At 40.7% G+C, this 27,198-nt stretch overlaps 1 protein-coding gene and 1 long non-coding RNA gene across 2 annotated transcripts in view; one reads left to right on the plus strand and one right to left on the minus strand.

Annotated features, from left to right (window-relative positions):
• Positions 1–5,472, plus strand: part of LOC129150435 (uncharacterized) — a 47,225-nt gene extending 41,753 nt beyond the window's left edge. Inside the window, exon 3 of the long non-coding RNA XR_008557182.1 lies at positions 5,124–5,472. This is a non-coding gene — a long non-coding RNA (uncharacterized LOC129150435). The remainder of the gene's footprint in view (positions 1–5,123) is intronic.
• Positions 1–27,198, minus strand: part of SLC26A8 (solute carrier family 26 member 8) — an 86,316-nt gene that overhangs the window by 10,259 nt on the left and 48,859 nt on the right. The window contains exons 8-16 of the mRNA XM_054721734.1: positions 13,479–13,626; positions 12,227–12,340; positions 9,379–9,456; positions 6,578–6,673; positions 5,178–5,284; positions 5,028–5,097; positions 4,536–4,628; positions 4,289–4,420; positions 894–1,241 (exon numbers count right to left, since the gene is read on the minus strand). Coding sequence (XP_054577709.1) covers positions 894–1,241; positions 4,289–4,420; positions 4,536–4,628; positions 5,028–5,097; positions 5,178–5,284; positions 6,578–6,673; positions 9,379–9,456; positions 12,227–12,340; positions 13,479–13,626 — 1,186 coding nt within the window. The remainder of the gene's footprint in view (positions 1–893; positions 1,242–4,288; positions 4,421–4,535; positions 4,629–5,027; positions 5,098–5,177; positions 5,285–6,577; positions 6,674–9,378; positions 9,457–12,226; positions 12,341–13,478; positions 13,627–27,198) is intronic.

Here is a 27,198-nt window from a genome sequence, read left to right on the forward strand (position 1 = left end):
CAGGGATTGAACCCATACCTGGATATGTGTCCTGACTGGAATTGAACTGTCAATCTTTGTTGTACGGGACAACACTTTAACCAACTGAGCCATATCGGCCAGGGAAGAGACACAGCTTTTGAAGGAAAATTTTTCCCTGCTCTTATCACCCAAAGATACAGGCAATGAAGAAAGAACTGAGGATGATCCTACAGGTACTGGACCAGACAGCCTCAAGCCCCAGGCTTGAATAAAGTTCAATACAAAGCAAGTATTGGGTACACTAACTCCTGGGTACACTAGGAGTTGCTGGGTGAGGCACAGATTGCTGTTTCAATGGTTTTAAGCATCTGAGGTCAATGTCAGATGCTTATTAATCTGATACCACTATATTTCTGATGTTTTACTAAAGTCAAATGCAACTTTGCAGAGCAGCTCTGAATACGATCCTCAGGCTCCTTGAATTCCATTTCCTACTTTGAAATTCCATTTCAAACTTCTTCAAATTTGAGTGCCTCTTACAATGAGCAGCTGAAGAGAGGAGAATTCTTGGTGAGCTTTGTTCTGTAGCATACAGACCTATTCTTTAAGATTTGCAGCTAACTCCTGGGTACACTAGGAGTTGCTGGGTGAGGCACAGATTGCTGTTTCAATGGTTTTAAGAGTTTCCCATTTTTCATCCCTCAAGCAATAATATGCTATGCTTAGGTAGCCACCCCAGTTCAATAAATCAGAGTTGGTTAATTTTCTATTTATTCTGGTTGACCTTGAACTATCTTCAGTGTCCAAATTTCTAGTGGCCCAGGAGTCACATAGTAGCTGATCAGTGACTAATAGGACTCAGTCAGGGTGGGGCTTAGAGGGTGGTGGTAGGTGAGGATCAGAGCGCTTGTTAAAGCCACCTCAGTACCTACCTGTCTTAATACGACCACAGCCTGTGCATCCACAAAATGTACCATGGAGAAATCCAGGATGACGGTGTGGGTGCTGGGTACAAAAGACGATTCTGATCTAGTCCTGACCTGACTTCCAGAAGCATCAGGCGGTGGCCTCGAGACGTTTCTAGAAGGTTTAATAGGAACCCAAACATCCTCATAGCTTTGCCCTTGATTTTTCTGAAATGTGGAAGACATTGTGTAGGGTATTTGTTCATCAGATGAATATCGGCTCGTGTTCCCACTGTCCATACGTGTGCAGCGAACCAGGCTCATAGAGGATGGATGGGAGTCCTGTTTAGTTTCATACCGCTCGATGTAAACAACCTGGGACAAGAGTTAGGGGAGGGCTGTGAAAAGACTCAAACAAGGATGGGAAATGCTTGCAACTGTGCTGTCTCTATCTACTAACTCCCTCCCTCTCCCTCAGGAAACTTCTGCACAGACCAGGCAGCTACAGCTTTTCCTTGGGTATTGCACGTCACTTCAAGCTCCCGACTGAAAAAAATGACATTCACCATTCCTTATCCTCACCTCTCACAAGCCCCACTCCCCCCAACTTCCCTACGCGCACTAATGACATTATCATGGTCCTAGTGAGCTGGAGTGAAAAATCATCTTTGATTTATTCTTTTCCCTCATCCCTGGGTTCTAATTAGCCTCTAGCGCCTTCTAATGCTTTGAAGTATTTCTTCCATCAGTCCCTTTGCTCAACACCGCCTTCTTTTATCAGCGAAACGGTCTTCTGTCAGACTTCCTTACAAAGACAAAAATGCCTTGAGCAGGGCTGTCATTACCTCTCACGCCTCTCGGCTCCTCACAGGCCTGGAGCCTGCACAACTTCAGGACCCTGCGCAGCAGCCAGAGCACAATGGCATGCAAGACACAGGGACCAGTTTCTACCTAGGGAACGGCACGTGTCCATTCAGAAGATAAATAACAACGTATATGAATAAGAACTCTTCGACCCATGGGAAAATGGGAATAATTCATATGCTAACGTGGTATAATTTGGGGTGATGTTTCTTTAAAAATATTGTTCTAATGATGTTGTTTATAAAATAAAATTTAAAAAATAGAAAAAAAAACCTGTAAGATAAAAACTATATAAGGTAGTGGATATTGTACAGCAAAAAAAGAAAAAGTGGTGTGGATAGATAATAACATTCCAGCTCAAAGGAGAGAGCTGTTCCCCAAGGCTTCTAGGTCATCGAGGCCAGGCCTCTGGGGCACAGCTGTGGACTGACTCAGGGGCGGGAGGTGCACGATCCCTAGGCAGAGGAAACCTCTAAGAGCCTTCCTTCTCTCTCCTTCATCTACGCTGCAGCCCTGTCCTTCAAGGGCTTTCATAATCCACTCGTGCTGTGACTGCCTGAACTTACTCCCCAGATCAAGCCTCTTACCCTGAGGACCCCATACTTAATTTGACCTTGGTGTCTTTGTGCAAGCCTACCATGGACTGGGAGTCCTCTTTTTTCCTAGCTGACAGAAAGCCAAATTTCTCTCTCCTGTCCAGCTCCAAGCATTGCTACCAAAGTTTCCCTGACTTTTTGCGCTCATGCTGATCTCTCGTTACCTAGAGTCTTAGAGTTGTTAGAATCTAAACACACAATTTCCAACATAATAATATACCGCATAGTATGGTTTACTATCCTATTTCATCAATTTTAAGAGACATCACCACTTTCTGTATTCTCAAGAAAAAAAAAATACTGCAAATTAAACTAAGACTTGTCATCAACTTCACAATGCATCCGAATTTCAGAGATGTGAAAAAATGTCTATCTTAGGATTGATAAAACACAACCATGGCCTTATATGTCACATTAATAGAGTCGTCTCCCTAGTTTGATTTAAATCTCTACGAACTGCTTTAAAGTAATCCTGTGATTTTGGGGGTACAGATGGGTGGGGTACAGATGAAACAAGACTGGCTATTCGTTGCTGAATCTTCAAGTGGATGATAGGTGCACGGAGGCTCATTATATTTGTCTCTACTTTTGTGTATGTTCAAAATTTTCCCTGAAAAAACCTTTTTTAAAAAGAACAACCTGGATGGACCTTGAGGACATTATGCTAAGTGATATACTCCAGCAACAAAAGGACAAATACTGTATGGTTCCAGGGATATATGAGGTGCCTGGATTAGTCAAAGCAATAGAAACAGAAAGTAGAATGGTGGTTGCCAGGGGCTGAGTGGAGGGGGAATGGGAGGTGTTACTCAACAGGTACTGAGTTCCAGTTTTCCAAGATGAAAAAGTTCTCGCGATAGAGGACAGTGATGATTACACAACAGTGTGAATGGATTTAACAATACTGTACACTTAAGTATGGTTAAGATGATATATTTTATGTTACGTATTTTCTACCACAATGAAAAAGAAAAAAAAAGAAGCCAGAGACCCTTAAAAATTCTTTTTCTTTTTCAGAGTGTCATAGTTCTGGGCACATATAGGAGCTTCATAAATATCAGATGATCATACTCTCCTCTCGAGTGCACTTGTTGATGTCCCATGAATGCTCTTTGCAATACTCAGTGCGGTGTGGATATCACATAAAAATTAAATAGAGAGTTAATTCTGTCCTCTTGGCAAGAAAGCTGGTATTTTCAGGGAGCTCAGTAGAACCTACACTCATTAGGGTGTATAGCAACCAGAGTGGGTGACCAAAGTGAGTGCCTGGTGTTTGCAGGGGTCTGCGTAGGAGGGGGACAGGAGGTATTGCATGTGGGCATCCGTGTGTGTGTGTGTGTGTGTGTGTGTGTGTGTGTGTGTGTGTAGATAGAGCTGCCCCTCCTAAGTGTGGGTGTAGGCTGGGAAATGAGCAGGGGAAAAGGAATATTTAGATCAAGACTGAGTTGGAAGTAGTGAACACTTAGTTCATCAGCTGAAATAACCTTCAGATGCTGTAAAACCCCCATCTGTGCTTGTCTGCCCCTTACTGCCCATCCTCACCGCCTTGGTCCAGGCAGATGGCAGGAGATCCTGGAGAACCCAGCCACCTTGGCCCTCCCCTAGTGGGAATTATAAGACAATCGTTAAGTCCCTTATTTTCAGAAAAAATAAAGTCAGGCAGCTAAAGGTCTGGGAAATAGGCACAGCTAGGGAATTACTCTCTGTCTCTAACCATTGAGTAGGGATTCAAGAGTCACCATCGCTTCCTACCTGCTTTCAGTTCAAGATCTGACCCTCAAAGGGGAAGCCATGTCTTCATTTCTGAGTAGAACTCTTTAATTTCCAATTACCTGTGGTCCATCTAAGAGTTAAAATCCCTGAGGGGGGTTTCTTTTCTTTTCTTAAGACGACAACAACTAGCTGCTCTTGTACTTCTTTATAAAACGTAGAGGGAAATGCAGAAAAGAAGAGGTTGCTAACCCTGGGTGGCGGCTCCAGTTCATCACAGTCGCAGTAACACTGACAGATCCTTCCTTCACGCGGGCCATCTCCACTGTTAGTAAACAGCCCGTGCACCTCTTCTTCTTTCAGAGGCATGCATATCATTTCAACCTGAAAGGCAGAAGGAGGCTTCAATGTAGGTGGGTAGATGGCAAGTGGCAGGAGAGAAGGCCCCTTGGGGAGGCGAGGGGAGCAGGTGGAGAAGAGTGGGGAGGGCAGCCCTTACCTCCTCCAACAGCTTGTTCTTCAAGTCGTACACGTTGACAAAGGTGATGGAGTTGCAGCACTGGAAGATTTTCACCCCAGGAAAGGTCAAGATCTGCAAGACAAATGTAAAGTTCAGAGAAATGTCTCAGCTCCTTCGTGGAGGGAGGAAAATTCTTCAGAACGTCCTAAAGACTATATTCTTCTTTATAAGAGGCAAGAGCCAGCAAGGTCCTTTCTCCCATTTTCACCCCTGCTTTTCCTACTTTCTTCTTTTCCCCTCCATTTCCTCACTCCCCTCTTTTGGCCTTCCACCCTCTAAAGTACATTTTAAAATTATCCTTAACTGGCTGTAGGACTCTAGGACTTACCTGCCTCTTTAAGCGCCCACCCCTACCATTGTGCATCCCCCTCCCCACCTTTGTCCAGCATGTCTGTAGTGCAGCAAACAATAGCAAAGGGATTTTGTAAAAAATCTTTTAGGCAAAGAAGTAGGACTGGTTTGGATTCTTACCTCCCGATAGTCATGGATGCTTCTATAAATGTTGGTGTTAGGGATCTGACCCAGGAGGAGAATCTTAGTTCTGAAAGGAAATGTGTTTGCCTTTAGGTCCTGGTTGCCTTGCCGGCCATGGCTAAGCTTCTATTACCTGAGACCAAGTACCTGTGTGACTGAACGGTGATCATGAAGAAGGCAAAGGATACTGAAACAAGAAGTCCGATGTCCAGTCCCAGGACAATTGCAGCTATGAATGTCATCATCCAAATAATCTTACCGGAAGAAGGGAAAAGGAAGACCATGTAGCAAGCAGAGATGAGAAAATCACCAGTCCTATCTCTCAGCTCGCCCTCTCCCTCTCCCTCCTGACACCTGGGATTTAGAGGACAAATTAAACAGCCGCGTGAACTGATGCCATCACAAAGGGCTGGCCCAAGGCTGCCGAGCAGTTCTTCCATGCCTCTTGGTCAGTTCTCACTGCAGTTCTCTCTTGAACCTTTCGTTTCCTCGCGTGTAACATGGGGGTCTTAATGTCTACTTTATAGGCTTTGCTGGGATTAGAAATGCGATTTGTAAAGCAACCCGAACACTCACCAAATGGCAGTTGCTATTTTAAGACCTGCAAGAGTTATTGGGAGTCTTTAACGTCACTCTCAGCAGGAGACTTGGCTTTAACCTTCACAGAAGACAGGCTGACACTCCCCCAAATGTTTACCTCCCACCCCCTGCCCCTTGTGAGTCAGTTGGAGGTGCTCCTCTCCTAGAACCAGAAGCTCTGCCCGGCTCTGGACCACATACCCTCTCAGCGCCTCAGGGACCCGAGTCCAAAAGGTAGCCCCTTCACATCTCTTTGCCTCTATTGGGTCCTTCTGCCCTCATCACCTCCCCCATATTCTATTTCCTGCTGTTTCCCCTCTCTGTCCCCTAGCTCTGTGCTCGAAAGAGGAGGAGGGCGCTCCTTCAGTTCCTCGGGGAGGACACCTCCCTTTCTTTCTTTTTTTTTTTAAATGTATTTTATTGATTTTAGAGAGGAAGGAAGGGGGAGAGAGATATAGAAACATCAATGATGAGAGAAACATTGATTGGCTGCCTCCCGCACACCCCCTACTGGGAATCAAGCTCGAAACCCAGGTATGTGCCTTTGGCCGGAATCGAACCTGGGACCCTTTAGTCCACAGGCTGACGCTCTATCCATTGAGCTAAACCAGCTAGGGCGACACCTCCCTTTCTTATTAGGATTTGTGTCTCCGGGTTAGAAGTCAATCAAATATGCAAGGCATGACAAACTCTTATTACTAAATTTGTATATAACTATAACCACTTAATTATTTCTTATTTAATTTTGCGTAGTTGGAGTGAGGTCTCGGTATTTCTTTGCATCAACAGCTTTGACTCCTTATTTGAAGCAAAAGGAAAGTACAGGCATCAGAGTTGCTAGTGTCCTTCATGTTGATGTCCTTTGTTCTCTTTCCCTCTGTCCAACCTTCCCCTGCCTCCGCCCCTGCCCCTGCCTCCGCCCCTGCCCCCGCCCCTGCCCCTGCCTCAGCCAGTGCATTTACACTCACAGAGTCATATTGGCTCTGCCTCCACAGACTGGGTAGGTAGTAAATATTTTCAAGGAAGGGTAGGACGTTGCTCACAATAATACCAGCCAGCACAGCCTGTGGGGAAAAGGGTGGACATACAAAATTACTCATTGTTGTGTTATTTAATAAAAATTCAGACAACCTAATTTTCTTTTTTTTCTAATAATCTAATAATCAGAAAATAACTAAATAAGTTGTAGTATGAGCTATCATGCTATATATCAAATACAAACAAGAATACAAAGTTGTATGCCCAGGTAGGTTGAAACTATGCAAAGTAATATCAATTCATAGAAAATAGTATTGACCAGATATATGCCAAAATGTTAATAGTGGTTCATTTGTAAATGTGGATGACATTTTTATCTCTTATGAATTTTCAAAAGTTTTTAAAAATAGGCTTGTCTACTTTTCTAATGGAAAAAAGGTTTCTTAAATATGAGAAAATGAAAATTTATACTCGGATGTAAAAATCATCAGGGCCTTCAAGTAGAACTAAGCTACTTTAAGAAACACTTCCTTGTGTTTATGAAGTCCCTGCATTGGCTTAATATTTCTCAGCATTTCCCTGTCACCCTCTCCTCTGTATGCTCTGCCTGGGAGTTAGAACTGACCCTACCACCAGGATGGCTGGATCCAAGCTTAGTCTGGATTTCTAAGGTTACTCAGTGACCAGTTGGACTCAACAGTGGAGGAGGGAAGAGCAAAGATGAAGTTAGCAGAAATTACTTCTTTTCCATTTTTATCTTCTCTCCAGTCAGGAATCTCCAAACTTTCTGCAATTTGCAGTGAGATGGGGTGGAAAGGAAAAGAATCTCAACTTCATAGGGTTTTTGCAAAATGTTTGGCTTGAGGGAAGGAGTGTAAAGAGGAAACATATATTTTCATAAAACAATATACAATAAAAATTACCTTCTGAATATTAAGGTTAGAGATGCTCATGTGTAAAGAAGAATTAATCTCAGATATAATTTCCATCATCCAAGAGATAACAATTATTAACATTTTGGTATGTTCTATTTTTTTCCTCACACAAATCGAAGCAATATTGAATACACTGTTTTGTATCATGTTTTCTAAATTTTTGTATTGGTTCCCTTGCTAAGTAACTGAGATCCTAGCCAGGATGCACCAACAATTCTTCCAATAAGGGTTTTGCCACAAGCTATTCATAGCCTTTCAAGGAAGGAAGCAATGTTTAATGCTCATAGAGCCTCATCGGTATAGTACTCAGATGCTCCACTGGACAGATTTTCTTACCCAGAAACACCCTAACCAGATGCTGTAAAAACAATGTGACATAACATGGGGAGCCAAAAGCAAGGGTTGTTCTCTCTCTAACATATCTGCAATAAAGGAGTGCTACCTACTTTTATCACTAGCCTTCAATGAATTCTGACAGATTTTTACATGTTTGGAGTTTTGAAATGTTCTGATTCTTCTAGCTATAAAGCAAAAAATAACTCTGTTAAAAGTAAATTAGTGAGTGGCTTTGCTAAAATAGACTCCATAGTGATTGCACCCAAGGTGCTATACAAACTCAGTTCTGGAGATGACTTCTGCTGGGAGTCAGAGGACAGCTCCTGTGATAAGCACAAGCTTAACCCCACCCCCAGGCATTGATTCCTTGGCTGGGGTCCAAGGTCCCTGAATCACAAGAACAGAGGGCAGTCAGAGGCGGGAGGCAGCCTGCTCTGTGGCAAACTGATATTCACCAGGTGCAATGGACATGTTCAAAGAGGATGGAGGTAACGGCCTGCTGGCGTGGCTCAGTGGTTGAGTGTCGACCTATGAACCAGAGGGTTACGGTTCAATTCCCGGTCAGGGTTGTGGGCTTGATCCCCAGTGTGGAGCATGCAGGAGGCAGCTGATCAATGATTCTCTCTCATCATTGAGGTTTCTATCCCCCCCTCTCCCTTCCTCTCTGAAATAAATAAAAATATATTTTAAAAAAAAAGAAGGTGGGGTAACATTTACAACCACTCCAGCTTCAGGACTGCCACCTCAGCGTGTAACCAAGCTGCAACACGAGGAAGGAAACCTCCTCCCACCTCCCTTAGTACTTATCTAGAAATGGCTAACGGGAACATTAAAGAAATTTAAAAGGATGTCATGGTCACTGAGCATTGATCTCTACAAACTGATTATAGCCAGGAATTAATGCACCTGGAATCTCTCAATGCACGGTGGTCGGTCTCACAAAAGGGCAGAAATGGCACCTGAGCATATAGGAGCACCCTAGCTGAACACAGTTATAACTCAACTGTCAGGCCTGCCTTCTCGTATTGTAAGCTAGCCAGAGCCAGTGGGAAGCAGGCGAGGGGTTGAGTGCACATGTGTGCCAAACAAGGCCCTCTGCAAGCGGTTTGGGAAGCCAGATGGCACGAATGTGCACTGAGGGGCTAAGCCTGTGATGGGAATGGGCGTTCTGGCATCCAAAATCTGTGTTGGTCTCTTTAGCTGAATCCTTACTGTAAAGCTTACTTTAGAGCCTACACGATTAAAAGATTAATGAGAATAATAACAATAATGGCTAATGTTTCTTGAGTGCTAATTATTAGCTCAATGCTGTTCTCTCTATATTATGTAAAATATCTTATTTGAATCCCAATCCTGAGAGGTAGATGCTATTATTTTGAAGGAAAGGCACTATTATTTTAGAGAGAGGCCGGGGCAGGCCGTGGGGGCATGCTGAGTGCAGTTCTGCTCAGAGATACCCACCAAGATGCAATCTGGACACTGGGCTTTCTGGGCTTGGTTATTCGATCAGTTCCACTTACATTTGGCAGTTCGTAGAAAAAGGATTCCACCTTCACCATCAGGAGCAGCATCAAGCCTGCTCCAACCAGAGATGCAAACTGAGGAGACAGAGCCGGTTAGAGAGAGACCATCAGGATCATACTGGTCCCTGCCTGCAACTGAGGCTTCTGCTTGGTGAGAAGCATGTCCGTTTTTCTTAAAAGGAATTGAGTGAAACCATCCAGCATTAAGTGCATTTTTGTTGACCTGACACTGTCCAGTCTTGTCAAAGTGCTAACCACATGCTAGGTACTCCACACGTACTCGCGGAGTGAACCCATGGATGCTTTCTAAAGGTCCAAATTGTCCTGGGTGTTTCATCTTTATTGCCTTAGCCTTTTGCTGCGAATCCAGAGTCTCCTAAACCCCGGCTTGCGCTCCCTCCTCACTCTAACCCCTCCTTGGACAGTTTAGAAGAGCCCTAGTAGAGCCATCACTGTCAGCCCTGAAATCACAACCATTCCTCCTCCCATAGCAATAAACACCCCTCACTCTGGGAGCCTGGGACAAGGCAAGGAGGCCAGGGCTTGGGAAGCAGGGAGTGAGGAGAGGAACCCACACAGGGAGCACAGTGGTCTGCAGGGAGTGGCTATAGGGTTAAGCCTCAGACTGACCTGTGGCAGAGCCACAAACAAGTCCCAGCATGGAGGGCAGAGCCCTCTTAGCATAATTAAGCCTGACCTTATGAGCTCCCTAGATCCTTCCTGGGTAGCTAATGGGCTGTGGGAGGTGCAGCAAGTGCTGCCAAAACAAGTGAAACTCACAAGAACATTGTAACTATGGTGACCACTACCTTGTTTACCTCTGACTATAAAATAAAGCATCAGCTTGCCGTCTGGATCTCTTCTCTGTGGCCTCAGCCAGGCACAGGAGATCCACCTAGACCCAGCTTATTCTCTTTGTCTGTCTTTTCTATGTCCTTCGCTGCCCTCCCTCAGGCTCGCTGAACCCTTGGCTGTGCTGGCACGGCACAGTGGTCAGGACTGAATAAGTAGGAAGACGGACCAGGAACAGCCCAACTGGCCACAAGCCCAGGGCTCTTCACATCCCCTCTGCCATGGGCCTGCCAACATGTCCGGCCCAGGCCATGGCTGGAGAGCTGATAGGTTTGGGTGTAACGAGTAAAGACAAGTGGATTCTAGACTGGGGAAAAGTAAAGAGAAATCCAAACACTTATACGCAGTTTGTATTCATGCCAGACAAAAAAATAAAGCTGCCCTGGTAGCAGGTCATGTCTGAGAGGTTCAGAGCCAGACCTGAGCTTGTCTGCAGGCCTGGGGAACGTTGAAGAAATAGAGGAGCTCTTGGGCAGAGTGAATCAGAAGGCCCCAGAGGAAGTGGTGAAGAGAACACCCACTGCTGTGGGATGAAGAGGCTGAGCCAGTCTCAGAGGCCTTTGCCCGTCCAGATCAGAAACCAAAGTGGAGGCTCCAAGGGTAGCTCCAGTGTAGGGCCGGGAGCCGGCAGCATTCTCTGCTTGAACCAGTGATCTGCACTGGGCAAGTCAGGGTCTCCGGGAAGAGTTTACCAGCATCCCCAGAGGCATGCCTCCCACCAGGGTCCCTGTGCCGCACAGAGAGATGCCATTGGCAGGAGGGTGTGTTGCGTGGGACAGCAATGCAGCAGCAGAGAACAGGATGGGACCAGGGGCTGCCTTGAGGCAGGCACTTTGTCCAGCAGGCACTGGCAACTCCCAGGCTGAAATGAAGGCCTTCCTCCTTCTCTCCATCTGGACATATCTAACCCCCTTCAGTAGTCCACAGAAGTCCCACTTCCTCCATCACTCTCCTTGCAAAATTTATGGCACTTTTTACTTATTGTACTTATTCTGCACTAATTTTACTTGCACTCTGATTTAGTTTTTTCTAATTGTGTGCATCTTTTCTCGCCAAGTTTGTGCTTGTATACTGAATCAACAAAGTGTGTTGTCAAAAATTACTGGGAACTAAAACCTGGAATTGCCATCTCCATTTCTTCTTATAAAACCCTCTCATTATGATTTCAAAGTTCTTTCACCCTTGCATCCTTCTTTACATAACCCAACTTCCTTATTTCTGGTAAAGAGTGGAAAAGGGCTACTCCTTAAAGCCTGTGTCTGGCAGAGGCTCTATGACAATGAAGCTCAGTCCACATAGACTGATCTGAATGGTCTTACTAGACACACGCTCTTAATCTTCTGACTTTTATGAGCTTTCACCTTATATTTCACAAATTTAGCCATGGAATGTGACACTTTACCTTTCCCCACTAAAATTTAGTGTCGATTCTTCTGACACTTCTATTTCTGACCTGAAGAGAGTCTGACCTAGATAATTTTCTATCATACAAAGGTAGAATGATCATAAATTCCCAAGGCTCATCTAGACAAAGACCTCACTCTCTATCATAAAAGTCCCTTGCCATACCCTTTGAGGAAGCCAGGAAAGTTTCTGGTTTGGCTGCCGGGATAGATAGAGTTGAATTATTGCTTTCCCAGAGTAGGACTGAGAATACATCTCCCATAAAAAAATAAGTTTATAGGTGACTGTTAGTTCACCTGAAATATTATCTTTTGGGTTACATGGAAAATGGTTGTTTTTGTTTGTTTGTTTTTGTGAACTTCTCGCGTAGAATAAGACTTCTATAGAAAATGACTTTCAAGTTCCATATTGACAAATGCCTTTTAAGACAAAAATCTAAACAAAAATGAAGGGAAACATGAGATCCTCCCCAACAAGTATAACATTGAAATAGCAATGCGATTAAACTAATGTAACCCCTTTCTATGAAAATATACGAATAGACATCAATATTTTTAAATGCTAGAGATCAAATTCTATTTCAACATACCTGTTGTCTTCCTCCAGATTTATCCTGGATCACTGTCCTGATAATAGCACCAGTGAACACACAAGATCTGAAAAATGAGCTGACGACATTGCAAATGCCAATGGCTATTAAGTCCTATAAAGAAATGGCAAACAATTTAGGCCCACTATTTGTTGAAGAAATGCTGATTTAAGTTTGAAATGAAGGTATACTGTCTGTTTCTTGTGCATGAGAATAGGTTGTTTATATCATTTCAAATAACATGGAAGTATTCTTAGAAGAAACAAAGGATGGCAAATCTGATTTCTAGATTAGGTTGAAACTTCATTTTAGTTAGTGATCACAAGGAAAGCACTTTTTCAAGTGAGAAAATGAGACTTTTGCCTTATTCTTTCTCTCATGATCACTAGGACTTAGAATGATGGAGAGAACACAGTCCTATTTTTCCCTCTTCCTTCTAAACCAGTGGTTCTCAACCTTTCTAATGTCGCGACCCTTTAATACAGTTCCTCATGTTGTGGTGACCCCCAACTATAAAATTATTTTCGTTGCTACTTCATAACTGTAATTTTGCTACTGTTATGAATCGTAATGTAAATACCTGTGTTTTCTGATGGTCTTAGGTGACCCTGCTAGCGGTTCTCAAGTTATGAAGTAGCAACAAAAATAATTTTATGGTTGGGGGTCACCACAACATGAGGAACTGTATTAAAGGGTCACGACATTAGAAAGGTTGAGAACCACTGTTCTAAACTATCCTAAAGGTAAAAGTGAGACACCTCATGCATCCATATTTCCTTTTTGAGTACTAGGGAAAGTACTGAACTCAGAATAGTTGGAGATATTAAAAAAAAAAAAGACAAAAACTATTTCTGGAAGATTGATTTAATTATATTAGTAGCCTGGTTTTGCTATTCCATATCATTTCTTATTGCACCTTAGAATTTGGTTGACTTCTAAAGACTTGGTGGAAAGGAAGATAAAATTAAGAGGAGAGGAACTCTATTAGCTCAACAACATGATGCCATATACTATCTTCTTGCATCCCTGCACCATATCTGTTCTAGGGAAATATCACTCATGCTAATTCAGATGGGTTCAGAACTAAGTGTTGCCACACTTCTCAAAAGTCCTTTGGTAGTTACAGTTCCAATTATATTCTAAAAGATTCTATGGTTACAGAAGAATCCAGTCTTCATGTTAGCAGGAGGCTTGGATTAGAGTACAAAGACTTAAGGGTCAGAGAAAGTAATAGAAAGGCCTGTTTGCTCACCTGGTTGGAATTGACATTATAGTTATGGAAATTGGCAATCTTTTTGCCCAGAAATATAAGCAGTGAAGAGCTCACTAAAGCTAAGGAAAAAGCATCTAAAACAACGTCCCGAAGATTGTCCAAGTTTGGCATTACAGGAAACAGGAAGCTGGAAAAAAATGGCAGAATTATTCCTGGAGAGCAGGAGTCATTCATTGGCACCTCCCCCCCTCTTCATCCTTATTATACAGAGTAGACCTCATGCTTAAAAAACAAACAAACAAACAAAACCAGTAAGATCTATACTAATAAAAGGGTAATATGCAAATTGGTCAGGACACCCTCACAGTAACAACCGAATAGCAGGCTGCGTGGGGCGACAAGGTGGGCAGGGGGTTAGTGAGGGACAACCAAATGACTGAACAGCAGGCTTCATGGGGTGACCAGGCCAGCAAGGGAGTTAGTGAGGGACTACCAAATGACTGAACATCAGCCTGTGTGGGGTGACCAGGCTGGCGGCGGGGGGGGGGGGGGCAGTGAGGGGCCACCAGGCCGGCAGAGGGGAGCAGTGAGAGGCGACCAGGCCAGTGGGGGCGGTGGGGGGAAGAAGGGTGACCAGGCTGGCGGGGGGGGGGGGGGGCGGCTGTAGAGGGCGACCAGGCCAGCAGGGGGGGGCAGTGAGGGGTGATCAGGCTGGCAGGGGGGACAGTTAGGGGTGATCAGGCAGGCAGGCAGGTGAGCAGTTAGGAGCCAGCGGTCCCAGATTGTGAGAGGGATGTCCGACTGCCTGTTTAGGCCTGATCTCCGGGATCAGGCCTAATCTGGCAGTTGGACATCCCCCGAGGGGTACTGGATTGGAGAGGGTGCAGACTGAGCTGAGGGGACCTCACCTCACACACAAATTTCAGGCACCAGACCTCTAGTATAAAAATAATTGAGGTAAGAGCTTGCCAAAACTGCCAGCAAATTACAAAAGCCAGTAGGAGAACATGCTCTGCTATGTTCTAAGTTCAAGGATTCTGCCATGTAGTAAAGAGAATAGAACAGGTAAAACCAAAAAAGATGGACAAGAAATGGTTTATTTATACTATTGGAGACCATTAGTAAACAATAGGCAGATATCACATCTAAGATGGTTTATAACTAAACAGCTCAGTGAATTCCCTTCTATTCACATGCAAATCCTTTAGATTTGCAAATCTTTTCTCCTTTTCTGTGGGTTACCTTTTTACTCTGTTTATAGTGTCTTTTGATGCACGAAAGTTTTTAATTTTCCTGAAGTCTAATTTGTCTATTTTCTCTTGTTGCCTATGCCTTTGGTAACATATCCAAGAAATCTCTGCCAAATCCAATGTCATGAAGCTTTTGTCCTATGTTTTCTTCTAACAGTTTTATAGTGTTAGGCCTTACATTCAGGTTTTTGATGGATTTTGAGATAAGTTCTGTATATGGTATTGGGTAGGAATCCAACTTCATTCTTTTGGATGTGAATATCCAGTTTCCCCGGTACCATTCATTGAAAAGATTGCCCTCTCCCCATTGAATGGTCTTGGCATCCTTGTCATTTGACCATGTATGCAAGGTTTTATTTCTGAGCTCTCCATTTCATTCCATTGGTCTGTATATCTGTATTTATGCTGGTACCACAGTTTTTAATTACTGTAGCTTTGTAATAAGTTTTGAAATTAGGAAGTGAGAGTTCTCCATCTTTTCAGAATTAATCTCTTTTAGGATGGCTTTGGCTATTTGGAGCTCCTTGTGATTCCATATGAATTTTAGATTTTTTTAAAGTTTCTGCAATAAACCTCATTGGGATTTTGGTAGTGATTGAATTCAATCTGCAGATTGCTTTGGGTAGCATTGACATCTTAATAACATCTTAACAACATCTGAACATGAGATGTAGTTCTATTTATTTATGTATTCTTTAATTTGTTTCATCAATGTTTTGTAGCTTTCATTGTGTAAGACTTTCATCTCCTTGGCTAATTCCTAAGTATTTTATTCATTTTATTAGGAATTTATTGAGCTTCTTAGATGTTTATATTCATGTATTTCATCAAGTTTTGTTTTTTTCAGCTATTATTTCTTTAATATTCTCCCTACCCCATTCTCTTTCTCTTTTGCTTTTGAGACCATGATGTGTATGTTGGTCTTCTTGATGGTCTCCCACAGGCCCCTTAGACCCTGTTTACTTTTCTCCAATCATTTCCCCCACCCTGTTCCTCAGACTCAATAATTTCCACTGTCTTATCTTCAAGTTCATTGATTCTTTTGACTGCTCAAATTTGCCTATCTCTACAGCCATGTGTTGCTTAATGATGGGGATACATTCTGAGAACGTGTCATTAGGTGATTTCATCATTGTGCAAACATCATAGAGTACACTTACATAAACTTAGGTGGTATACACCTCGGCTATATGGTGTGGCCTATTGCTCCTATGCTACAAATCTGTACAGCATGTTACTGTACTGAAGACTGTAGGCAATTGAAAATAGTAAGTATTTAGATATCTAAATATATCTAAACATAGAAAAAGTACAGTAAGAATATGATATAAAAGATAAAATATGGTATACCTTTATAGAGCACTTATTATGAATTGAGCTTGCAGGACTGAAAGTTGCTCTAGGTAAGTCAGTGAGTGAGTGGTAAGTGAATACAAAGGCCTAGGACATTACTGTACACTACTGTAATTTTACTCTTTTTGTAATAACACTTATCTTAAAATACAAACTCATTGTATAGCTATAAAATATTTTTTTCTTTATATTATTCTATAACATAAAGAAATACTTTATGAACCCTGTACACTTAGGTTACATTAAATTTATAAAAAATCATTTTCTTTCTTCAATGACAAATTAACCTTAACTTACTGTAACCTTTTTACTTCATAAACTTAAAAATTTTTAACTTTTTTACTCTTTTTGTAATAACACTTATCTTAAAATACAAACTCATTGTATAGCTATAAAATATTTTTTTCTTTATATTATTCTATAACATTTCTGTAATTTTTAAAAATAGTCACCTGAGGATATGTTTTATTGACTTTAGAGAGCAAGGATGGGGAGAGAGAGGAGGAGGAGAGAGAAACATAGATGTGAGAGAGAAACATTGATAGGTCGTCTCTCACAAGCACCCCAACTGGGGATCAAACCTGCAACTTTTTGGAGTATGGAACTATGCTCCAACCAACTGAGCCATCTGGCCAGGGCTATAATATTTTTATTTTTAGATTTTTAAATTTTTTGTAAACGTTTTGGTTAAAAACTAAGACACAAAACACACATTAGCCTAGGCCCGTGGTCGGCAAACTGTGGCTCGCGAGCCACATGCGACTCTTTGGCCCTTGAGTGTGGCTCTTCCACAAAATACCACGGCCTGGGCGAGTCTATTTTGAAGAAGTGGCGTTAGAAGAAGTTTAAGTTTAAAAAATTTGGCTCTCAAAAGAAATTTCAATCGTTGTACTGTTGATATTTGGCTCTGTTGACTAATGAGTTTGCCGACCACTGGCCTAGGCCTACATAGGGTAAGATCATCAATATCATTGTTTTCCACCTCTACATCTTGTCCCACTGGAAAGTCTTCAGGGCCATAACAAGCATGTAGCCGTCCTCTCTTATGATGACAAGGCTCTTCTTGAGGAGGTATTACTCTTTTCAGAAATATGTCCATGGTGGTTTGCTTGGTTTGTTTCTTTTTCATCATAGTTTGACTGTAAGCAGATAATGCACCATGGATTATTTCTCTCTATTAATGAAAACCTTTTAGTGTTGAGTCTAGGTCAAGCATGTCAAACTCAAAGGCTAACACGGGCCAAATAAGCAAGGTTTAAGTTTATGCGGGCCGCAAAAAAAAAAAAAAAAAAAAGCTTCAATTTTCATAGAAATGTAGGTTTATTTCGATAGAGACATGCTGAGTACAAAGGGCTGAAATAAATGAGTCATCATTAACTTAAAATAATAGAACATTTTATTAAAAATTAATATTTTTTTCTTGAACATTAACTTACTAGACACTGAATAACTGCACAAATGAAACATAACGCAAATAAACCTATTTTTCTTGTTCTCTGCAAGTGAAATATTTCCTGTTGTGCACACCAAACAAGTCAGTCCAAGACTAATGACATGGCAATAGGTTGCTAAAATATTCGCTGTTAGTATTAGTGGAGAGAAATGGTGCACCCGCGTGTAAGGCACGTGAGGGAAATGAATGCAACACGATTATAGTAATCAGTCATTAGCGAACATTGTAGTTTGTTATTAATAATTATGTATAACAGGATATTGTAAAAATTAAGTTTTATTGAAATTTTCATTAAAACATTTCTTACAGACCATTATATTGGCTGGGCTGCAAAAATACTCGTTGTGGGTTGCGAGTTTGACATGTTTGGTCTAGGTTTTCAAACTTTTTAAGGATCTTGTTGAGGTCTGAAAAAGCTTCTTTTAAATTTTTCATTGTTAATTTTGTTGGGGGGGTCCTTCTTTTCTCCTGCAGCTTCTTTTACTCTTGCCTATTCTTACTGTTCCAGTTCCAACAATTCCTCATTAGTCGATTCCTGAGGAATTATGTCTGCAAGCTCCTCAATGTCACCTTCACCCACACCCAGGTTAAAATTGTTTGCCATCTCAACCACAGCCTTGTTGATTTTTACAACCTCCTTATCCTTGGCAAATACATTGAAGTCATGGAGAAAAAATCACAGCCTTGTTGATTTTTACAACCTCCTTATCCTTGGCAAATACATTGAAGTCTTTTTACCCCTATTACTTTATTTATTTTGTTTGATTTAAATTTGGAAAAAACTCTGGAGTGTCTTCTTCCAGATGCCATTCATACACTCCTCAGTGACATCACCCCATACCCACGCAAGGTTCTTGTTGCAGTCATAGATGTTGTAATCTTTCCAGAATTGCATCAGTGTCTTCTCAGTATCTTTGTTAGTTGCAGCAATAGCCTGGGCCAAGGTCCTCCTCAGGTAGTAGGCCTTAAATGCTGCTATAACTCATTGATCCATTTGTTGGATGAAAGAGGTGATGTTTGGAGGGAGAGACACCACTTTGATATTGGGATGAAGATCATCAATAAAAGGAGAATATTTGGGAGCATTATCAACAACAAGGAAAATCTTGAAAGGTATGCTATTCTCCAAACAGTACTTCCTCATTGTGCTGGCAAAGCAATTCAAGAGGGCATCTTGGAAGAGGAGCTGGGTCATCCGTGGTGTATTGCTCCTGCAGTATACACAGTGTGTGCTTATGATATGCTTGAAGGCCCTGGGGTTCTCACTGTACCTAATCACAAAAGATTTCAACTTCCAGCCTGCAACATTGCCCCCAAGCAAGACTGTGATCCTGAAAAGCCCTGAAACCTGGAATTGCTTTGCCTCCTTATGGATGGAAGTCCTTTCAGGCATCCATTTCCAGAATAAGGAGGTTTCATCCATACTGAATATTTGTTCTCTCAAGTAATTTTCCTCCACTATCAGCTTATCTAGAATTTCTAAAAGTTCATCAGTTGACTTTACACCAGCACTCACAGATTCACCACTCACTTTCACATTATGTAATGAATCTTGAATTGTTTAAACCACCCAGAGCTGGTAGTAAATGCAAAACTATTGTTGGGTCCAGTCTTTTCTTTCAACATCACAAACAAACTTTTTTCTGTGGCTGTGACTGTCCTGGTGCTGAGAGAGATACACTCAGGCCATTAGAAGTTTCTCCATGTTGGATATAGCCCTTCTTGAGTTTTTGTTAGTCTTACTGCCTTCAGTGAAGTAGATCCTTTAACACCTTCCATCATTTTGTTCTTGCTTTTCAAGATCATAGCTGTGGTGTAATGGGTCACGTCTGACTTGCGAGCAATAACCACTACTGATTTTCTACCTTCATAGTCCTTAAATCACTTTTAATTTTGTTTCCTGGTCAATCATTCAACATGGCCTCTTACTGACAACCTTAACAGTGGATTTTATATGCTTGGTAGCCACAATCAATGAAAACAACACAAGATTAAATCAAGCACAGAAGAAAATTATGCAATTAGAGATGTGGTAAACACAAGATGTATGGGGCTGCTGCTAGCATAGCACAGCACACTGTTTTACAGCAATGTTTTTTATAAGTATAAAGAGTATACTCTAAAATAACAATAAAACATACAGAATAGAAAATATGTAAATGAGAAACAGTCGTTTATAATCATCAAATTTTATGTAGTGTACTTAATTGCATGTGCTATCCTATATAATAAAAGGCTAATATGCAAATCAACCGAACAGCAGAACCACCAGTTGCTATGATGCACACTGATCACCAGGGGGCAGGCGCTCAATGCAGGAGCTGCCCCCGGTGGTCAGTGCACTGGGGAAGCACTGCTCAGCCAGAAGCTGGGCTCAAGGCTGGTGAGCAACGGTGGTGGTGGTGGTGGTGGGAGCCTCTCCAGCCTCCACAGCAGTCAGACATCCCCCGAGGGCTCCGGGGCTGCGAGAGGGTGCAGGCTGGGCTGAGGGCCCCCCACCCCCGGGGTATTAGTTTCATGCACTAGGCCTCTAGTATTTTCATATGACTGCAGTGCAGTAGGTTTGTTTATACTAGTGTGTCACCACAAATACATGAGTAATGCACTGCATTATGATGTTAGGATGGCTATGATGTCATTAGGTGATAGGAATTTTTCAGCTCCATTAGAACCTTATGGGACCACTGCCATATATGCAGTCTGTTGTTGAAATGTCATTATGTGGCACATGACTAGTGAATTTTTTATTTCAGTTATTGTACTTCACAGCCCCAGAACTACCTCTTTCTTTTTTTTCTATCTATCTTTTGATATTTTCATTTTATTCATCATTTTCTTGTCTTTCTCCATTTTTTCCTTTAGTTCTTTGAGGATCTTTAAGACAATTATTTTATTTTATTTATTTGTTGATTTATTTTTAATTTTTTTTATTGATTAAGGTATTACATATGTGTCCTTATCCCCCCATTACCCTCCCAACCCCCTCCCCCACTGATGCCCTCACCCACCTGTTGTCTGTGTCCATTGGTTAGGCTTCTATGCATGCATACAAGTCCTTTGGTTGATCTCTCCCCTTACCCCCACCCTCCCCTACCTTCCCTCTGAGGTTTGATGATCTGATTGATGCTTCTCTGTCTCTGGATCTGTTTTTGTTCATCAGTTTATATTGTTCATTATATTCCATAAATGAGTGAGATCATGTGATATTTATCTTTCTCTGACTGGCTTATTTCACTTAGCATAATGCTCTTCTGTTCCATCCATGCTGTTGCAAATGATAAGAATTCTTTCTCTTTTACCGCAGCATAGTATTCCATTGTGTAGATGTAACACAGTTTTTTAATCCACTCATCTGCTGATGGACACTTAGGCTGTTTTCAAATCTTAGCTATGGTGAATTGTGCTGCTATGAACATAGGGGTGCATATATCCTTTCTGATTGGTGTTTCTAGTTTCTTAGGATATATTCCTAGAAGTGCGATCACTGGGTCAAATGGGAGTTCAATTTTTAGTTTTTTTTGAGGAAACTCCATACTGTTCTCCACAGTGGCTGCACCAGTCTGCATTCCCACCAGCAGTGCACAAGGGTTCCTTTTTCTTCTCATCCTCACCAGCACTTGTCATTTGTTGATTTGTTGATGATAGCCATTCTGACAGGTGTGAGATGGTACTGCATTGTCATTTTGATTTGCATCTCTCGTATGATTAGTGACTTTGAGCATGTTTTCATATGTCTCTTGGCCTTCCTTCTGTCTTCTTTCGAAAAGTGTAAATTTAGGTCCGTTGCCCATTTTTTGATTGGGTTATCTTCCTTTTGTTAAGTTGTATGAGTTCCCTGTAAATGCTGAAGATTAAGCCCTTATCGGTCTTAACATTGGCAAATATGTTCTCCCATGCAGTGGGCTTTCTTGTTGTTTTGTTGATGGTTTCTTTTGCTGTGCAAAAGCTTTTTATTTTGATGTAGTCCCATTTTTTTTATTTTCTCTTTAGTTTCCATTGCCCTAGGAGCAGTATCAGTGAAGAAATTGCTTTGGCATATGTCTGAGATTTTGCTGGCTGTGGATTCCTCTAGTATTTTTATGATTCCCTATTTACATTTAAGTCCTTTATCCATTTTGAGTTTATTGTTGTGTATGATGTAAGTTGGTGGTCTAGTTTCATTTTTTTGCATGTATCTGTCCAATTTTCCCAACACCGTTTATTGAAGAGACTGTCTTGACTCCATTGTATGTTCATGCCTCCTTTGTCGAATATTAATTGACCATAGTGGTTTGGGTCGATTTTTAGGTTCTCTATTCTATTCCATTGATCTATATGTCTGTTCTTATGCCAGTACCAGGCTGTTTTGACAACAGTGGCTTTGTAATACAGCTTGATATCTGCTATTGCGATCCCACCTACTTTGTTCTTCTTTCTCAGGATTGCTTCAGCTATTCGGGGTCTTTTTTTATTCCAGATGAATTTTTGGAAAGTTCTTTCTAGGTCTGTAAAATGTGCCATTGGTATTTTAATGGGGAGTGCACTGAATCTATAGATTGCTTTGGGTAGTATGGACATTTTGATGATGTTGATTCTACCAATCCATGAACATTGTATGCTCTTCCATCTATTTATGTCTTCTTCTATCTCTTTTTTCAATGTTCTGAAGTTTTCCGCGTATAGGTCTTTTACCTCCTTAGTTAAGTTTATTCCTAGGTATCTTAATTTGTTTTGGTGCGATGGTAAATGGGATTGCTTTTTTAGTCTCTCTTTTTGTAAGTTCATTATTGGTGTATAGAAATGCCATAGATTTCTTGGCATTAATTTTGTATCCTGCTACATTGACGAATTCATTTATTAAGTCTAATAATTTTTGATGGAGACTTCAGGGTTTTCTATGTACAGTATCATGTCATCTGCGAATAAGAACAGTTTTACTTCTTCTTTTCCAATTTGGATGCCTTTTATTTCTTCTTCTTGTCTGATCGCAATGGCTAGTACTTCCAGTACTATTTTGAACAGGAGTGGTGAGAGTGGGCCTCCCTGTCTTGTTCTTGTTCTTAGGGGAAATGGTTTTAGTTTTTGCCCATTGACTATGATGTTGGCTGTGGGTTTGTCATATATGGCTTTTATTGTGTTGAAGTATGATCTTTCTATTCCCACCTTCCTGAGAGTTTTTATCAAGAAAGGGTGTTGGATTTTGTCAAATGCTTTTTCGGCATCAATTGATATGACTATGTGTTTCTTTATCTCTCAATTTGTTTATGTGATGTATCATGTTTATTTATTTGCGGATATTGTACCAGCCTTGCATCCCTGGGATAAATCCTACTTGGTCATGGTGTATGATCTTTCTGATGTACTGCTGGATCCGATTTGCTAGAATTTTGTTGAGGATTTTGGCATCTATGTCCATGAGGGATATTGGCCTGTAATTCTCTTTCATTGAGTTGTCTTTATTTGGTTTTTGGTATTAGGGTGATGCTGGCTTCATAGAATGAGCTTGGGAGTGTTCCTTCCTCTTGAATTTTTTGGAATATTTTGAGGAGGATAGGTTTTAGTTCTTCCTTGAATGTTTGGTAAAATCCCCATGAAGCCATCTGGCCCCGGGCTTTTGTTTGCCAGAAGCTTTTTGATGTCTGCTTCAATTTCTTCCATAGTTATCGGCCTATTGAGATTTTTAGAATCTTCCTGATTGAGTTTTGGAAGGTTGTATTTTTCTAGGAATATGTTCATTTCCTCCAGGTTGTCTAGTTTGTTAGAATAGAGTTGTTCATAGTATTTTTTAACAATCCTTTGTATTTCAGTGGGGGGGGGGGGGGTCTGTTGTTATTTCGCCTCTTTCATTTCTGATTTGGTTTGGGTCCTCTCTCTTTGCTTCTTGGTGAGCCTGGCAAGAGGTTCATCAATCTTGTTTATCATTTCAAAGAACCAGCTCTTCATTTCATTGATCTTTTGTATTGTTTTGTTTAGTCTCTGTCATTTATTTCTGCTCTGATCTTTATTATCTCCTTCCTTCTGCTCACTCTGGCTTTTCTTGTTGCTCTCTTTCTAATTCTTTGAGTTGTAGAGTTAGATGATTTATTACCATTTTTTCTTGGTTGTGTTTTTTTTTTTTTGTTTTTTTTTGAGGTAGGCCTGTAGAGCTATAAACTTCCCTCTCAGGACTGCTTTCATTCTGTCCAATAGATTTTGGATTTGTTGTGTTTTTATTGTCATTAGTTTCCAGGATGTTTTTAATTTCTTCTTTGATCTCTTTGATAACCCAATCATTGTTTAATAGCATGCTATTCAGCTTCTAAGTGTTTGAATTTTTTGGATTGTTTTTATTGTAGTTTATTTCTAATATTATGCCATTGTGGTTTGAGAAGATGCTTGATATGATTTTAATTTTTTTGAATTTGGGGAGACTTTGCTTGTGACCCAATATGTGGTCTATTTTTTAAAATGTCCCATGTGCACTTGAGAAGAACATATATTCTGTGGCTTTGGGGTGAAATGTTCTGAAGATGTCAATTAAGTCCATCTGATCTAGTGAGTCATTTAGGATTGCTGTTTCTTTGCTAATTTTTTTGTCTAGAGGATTTACCAGTAATGTCAGTGGTGTATTAAAGTCCCCTACTATGATTGTATTGTTGTTGATCTCTCCCTTGATATCTTCCAGGAGTTTTTTTTTTTTTTTTTTTTTTTTTTATGTATTTGGGTGCTCCTGCATTGGGTGCATATATATTTATCAGGGTTATATCCTCTTGTTGTATCGATCCCTTTAGTAACATAAAGTGGCCTTCTGTATCTCTTATTATGGCCTTCACTTTGAGGTCTATTTTATCAGATATAAGTATTGCTACCCCAGCTTTTTATTTCCATTTCCATTTGCTTGAAGATATTTTTTCCATCCCTTCACTTTCAGTCTGTGTGAGTCCCTTGTTCTAAGGTGGGTCTCTTGTAGACAGCACATATATGGGTCATTTTTTTTTTTTTATCCATTCAGCCACTCGATGTCTTTTGATTGGAGCATTTAGTCCGTTTATGTTTAAAGTTATTATTGAAAGGTACTTGTTTGTAGCCATTTTTATTTTTTGTGCCTGTGTTCCTATTTACTTTTTTATTTCTTCTTTTTATACCAGTCCCTTTAGCATTTCTTATATTGCTGGCTTGGTAGTGATAAACTCCCTTAGCCTTTTCTTTGTCTGTGAAGCTCCTTATTTCCCCTTCAATTTTGAATGATAGCTTTGTTGGATAGAGTATTCTTGGATTCAGGCCCTTGCTTTGCATCACTTTGTAAATTTCCTTCCATTCTTTTATGGCCTAATGTGTTTCTTTTGAGAAATCCCTTGATAATCTAATGGGAGATCCCTTGTATGTAACTTTCTGTCTCTCTCTTGCAGCCTTTAAGATTCTCTCTTTGTCCTGAACATTTGCCATTGTAATTATGATGTGTTTTGGTGTGGGTCTTTTCACGTTCATCTTGTTTGGGACTCTCTGTGCTTGTGTGACTTTTTTCTTCCCTACATTAGGGAAGTTTTCTGACATTATTTCTTCAAATAGGTTTTCTAACCCTTGTTTCTCTTCCTGTTGTTCTGGCACCCCTATTATTCATATGTTGCTTCATTTCATGTTGTCCCATAGCTCCCTTAAGCTCTCCTCCTAAAAAAAGACAATTATTTTAAAGTCTTTGGCTGGTAGATCTGTCATTGGGTCTTTGTCAGGATAGTTTCTGTTGATTTACTTTTTTCCATTGAATAGGCCATACTTCCTATTTCTTTGTATGTCTTGTGATTTTTGTTGAACACTGGATATTTGAATATAATAATGTGGCAACTGTGGAAATCAAATTCTCCCCCTTCCCATGGTTTGCTGTTTTTGTTATTTTGTTGTTGTTGTTATTGTAGGCTGTTGCTGTGCCAAGGATTAGACTAAGTTATAAATTTAAGGTCTTTTTTGGTCTTTTCTGAGCCATTTTCTGGGTATGTGTAACTTCCTAATTTTTCCTGTATATGTGGGTTTGTGAGTGGGTTTGTGTGTTTTTTATGTCCTAATCTTTCATGTTTGACTTCCAAAAAGGGGGAAAAAGAGGAAAAGGAAAAAAGGGAGTTCTGGCCCTTTAGATCTCATGGAAGTCATTTCAGCCAGAAGAGGAAGGGCTTGCAACAATGCAATTTACCATCCAAGCCTTTTTTTAGGAATTGTAAGCCTTCAATAGGCTCTGGATTCCCAAAATATAATGTAGGTGCTTCCTAAACATAAAATTAATATTCAAAATCTCCCAAATGTCGGACAGATTCTGCCAGTGCAGTTGTTTAGGTGGAGGGATGGATTCCTAGTGCTTCCTGCTCCATCTCCCAGAATCCTCTCTACCATTCTATTGTTTTGAAGTCACCAGAATTTTCAGACTAATTCATTTTGCTGGTAGTCCTGGTCACCTAATTCTACTAAGTCAATACATTGTTTCTATTAAGATCATATCATTAAAAAACATTGCCAAACACACATAACCATGATCAGAACTTTTCCCAAGGTATATCTCCTACCATATTGTTAACTAGAAAACTCTCCTTGAGACAGCAAGCTTTCTTCTTTGCCAGTACTACCATCAGATTGCGACCAGAGAATGAATGACCATCCTAATTTTTATACGAATGGATGCTTGTCTGTTTGTGTATGGGCTTAGTAATGTTGCCCAGAGTATCTGTTAAGTCAGCTTCTGTGTGGTAAATTTTAGGCTATGATTTCTTAGGGGATCAAAGTCTATGTTTTGGGTTCCTTTTATATGTAAGCAGTACAGTACCACTCATAAATATTTGATCTTTTATTTTAAAAATGTAAAATTTTCACATTTTCAAAAGAAAAGATAGTATAATGAACCCTGGTATACCCATCACTCACTTTCAACACAACAATTTATAACCAATCTTATTTTATTTTGAAGCAAATCCCAGATATTATATAGGTTTAATTGTAAATATTTCAGCATACCTCTCTAAAAGATGTACACCAAAAATTGTTACAAATCTCTTTATATTATCAAACATATAATATTCAAAATTTCCCAAATGTCTCATAAATATCTATTTTATGTGTTCAAATTTGAATCCAAATAAGGTCTATACACTAAAATTGGTTTCTAAGTCTCAAATCTATTTTAAGTTATAGATTCCTTCTTCATATCTTTGTTTTTCTTCCCTGCAAATTTTTTGTTAAAGAAACCTTGATGAACAAAATAGGTCCAGAGATATGGAAGCATGGAATAGGTCCAGATCTCAGAGGAAAGGAGAGGGGATGGGGAAGAGATTAACCAAAGAACTTATATGCATACTAGTGGCCCAGTGCATGAAATCCATGCACATTAAAAGGGAATCAATTAGAGGAAATATTTTATTTTATTTTTTTTAGAGGAAATATTTTAATATTGCTATTTGCCCTTTCTCTATAATAAAAGTGTCAGAGATGAAAGAAAATTAGTAAAATGTATATGAAAATTTCCCTTCAGTCAGAGTCTGGGGCACGCCACAGGACCCAGAGTCAAGTCCCTTCCCACCCGCACATGCCTCGAAATCGCACAAGATCCAGCCCCGGCCAGCCCCACCCCCATCAAGCCCTGCAGGGCAGGGGGCGCAGCCTCAGGTCCCCCGGCCCAGCCTCAGGTCCCCTGGCCCCGGCGCAAGGGCGCAAGGTTGCGACGACCATTTGCATATTAACTCTTTATTATATAGGATATGCATAG

The sequence above is a fragment of the Eptesicus fuscus genome, chromosome 10, assembly GCF_027574615.1.
Source record: "Eptesicus fuscus isolate TK198812 chromosome 10, DD_ASM_mEF_20220401, whole genome shotgun sequence".
Taxonomy (NCBI): domain Eukaryota; kingdom Metazoa; phylum Chordata; class Mammalia; order Chiroptera; family Vespertilionidae; genus Eptesicus; species Eptesicus fuscus.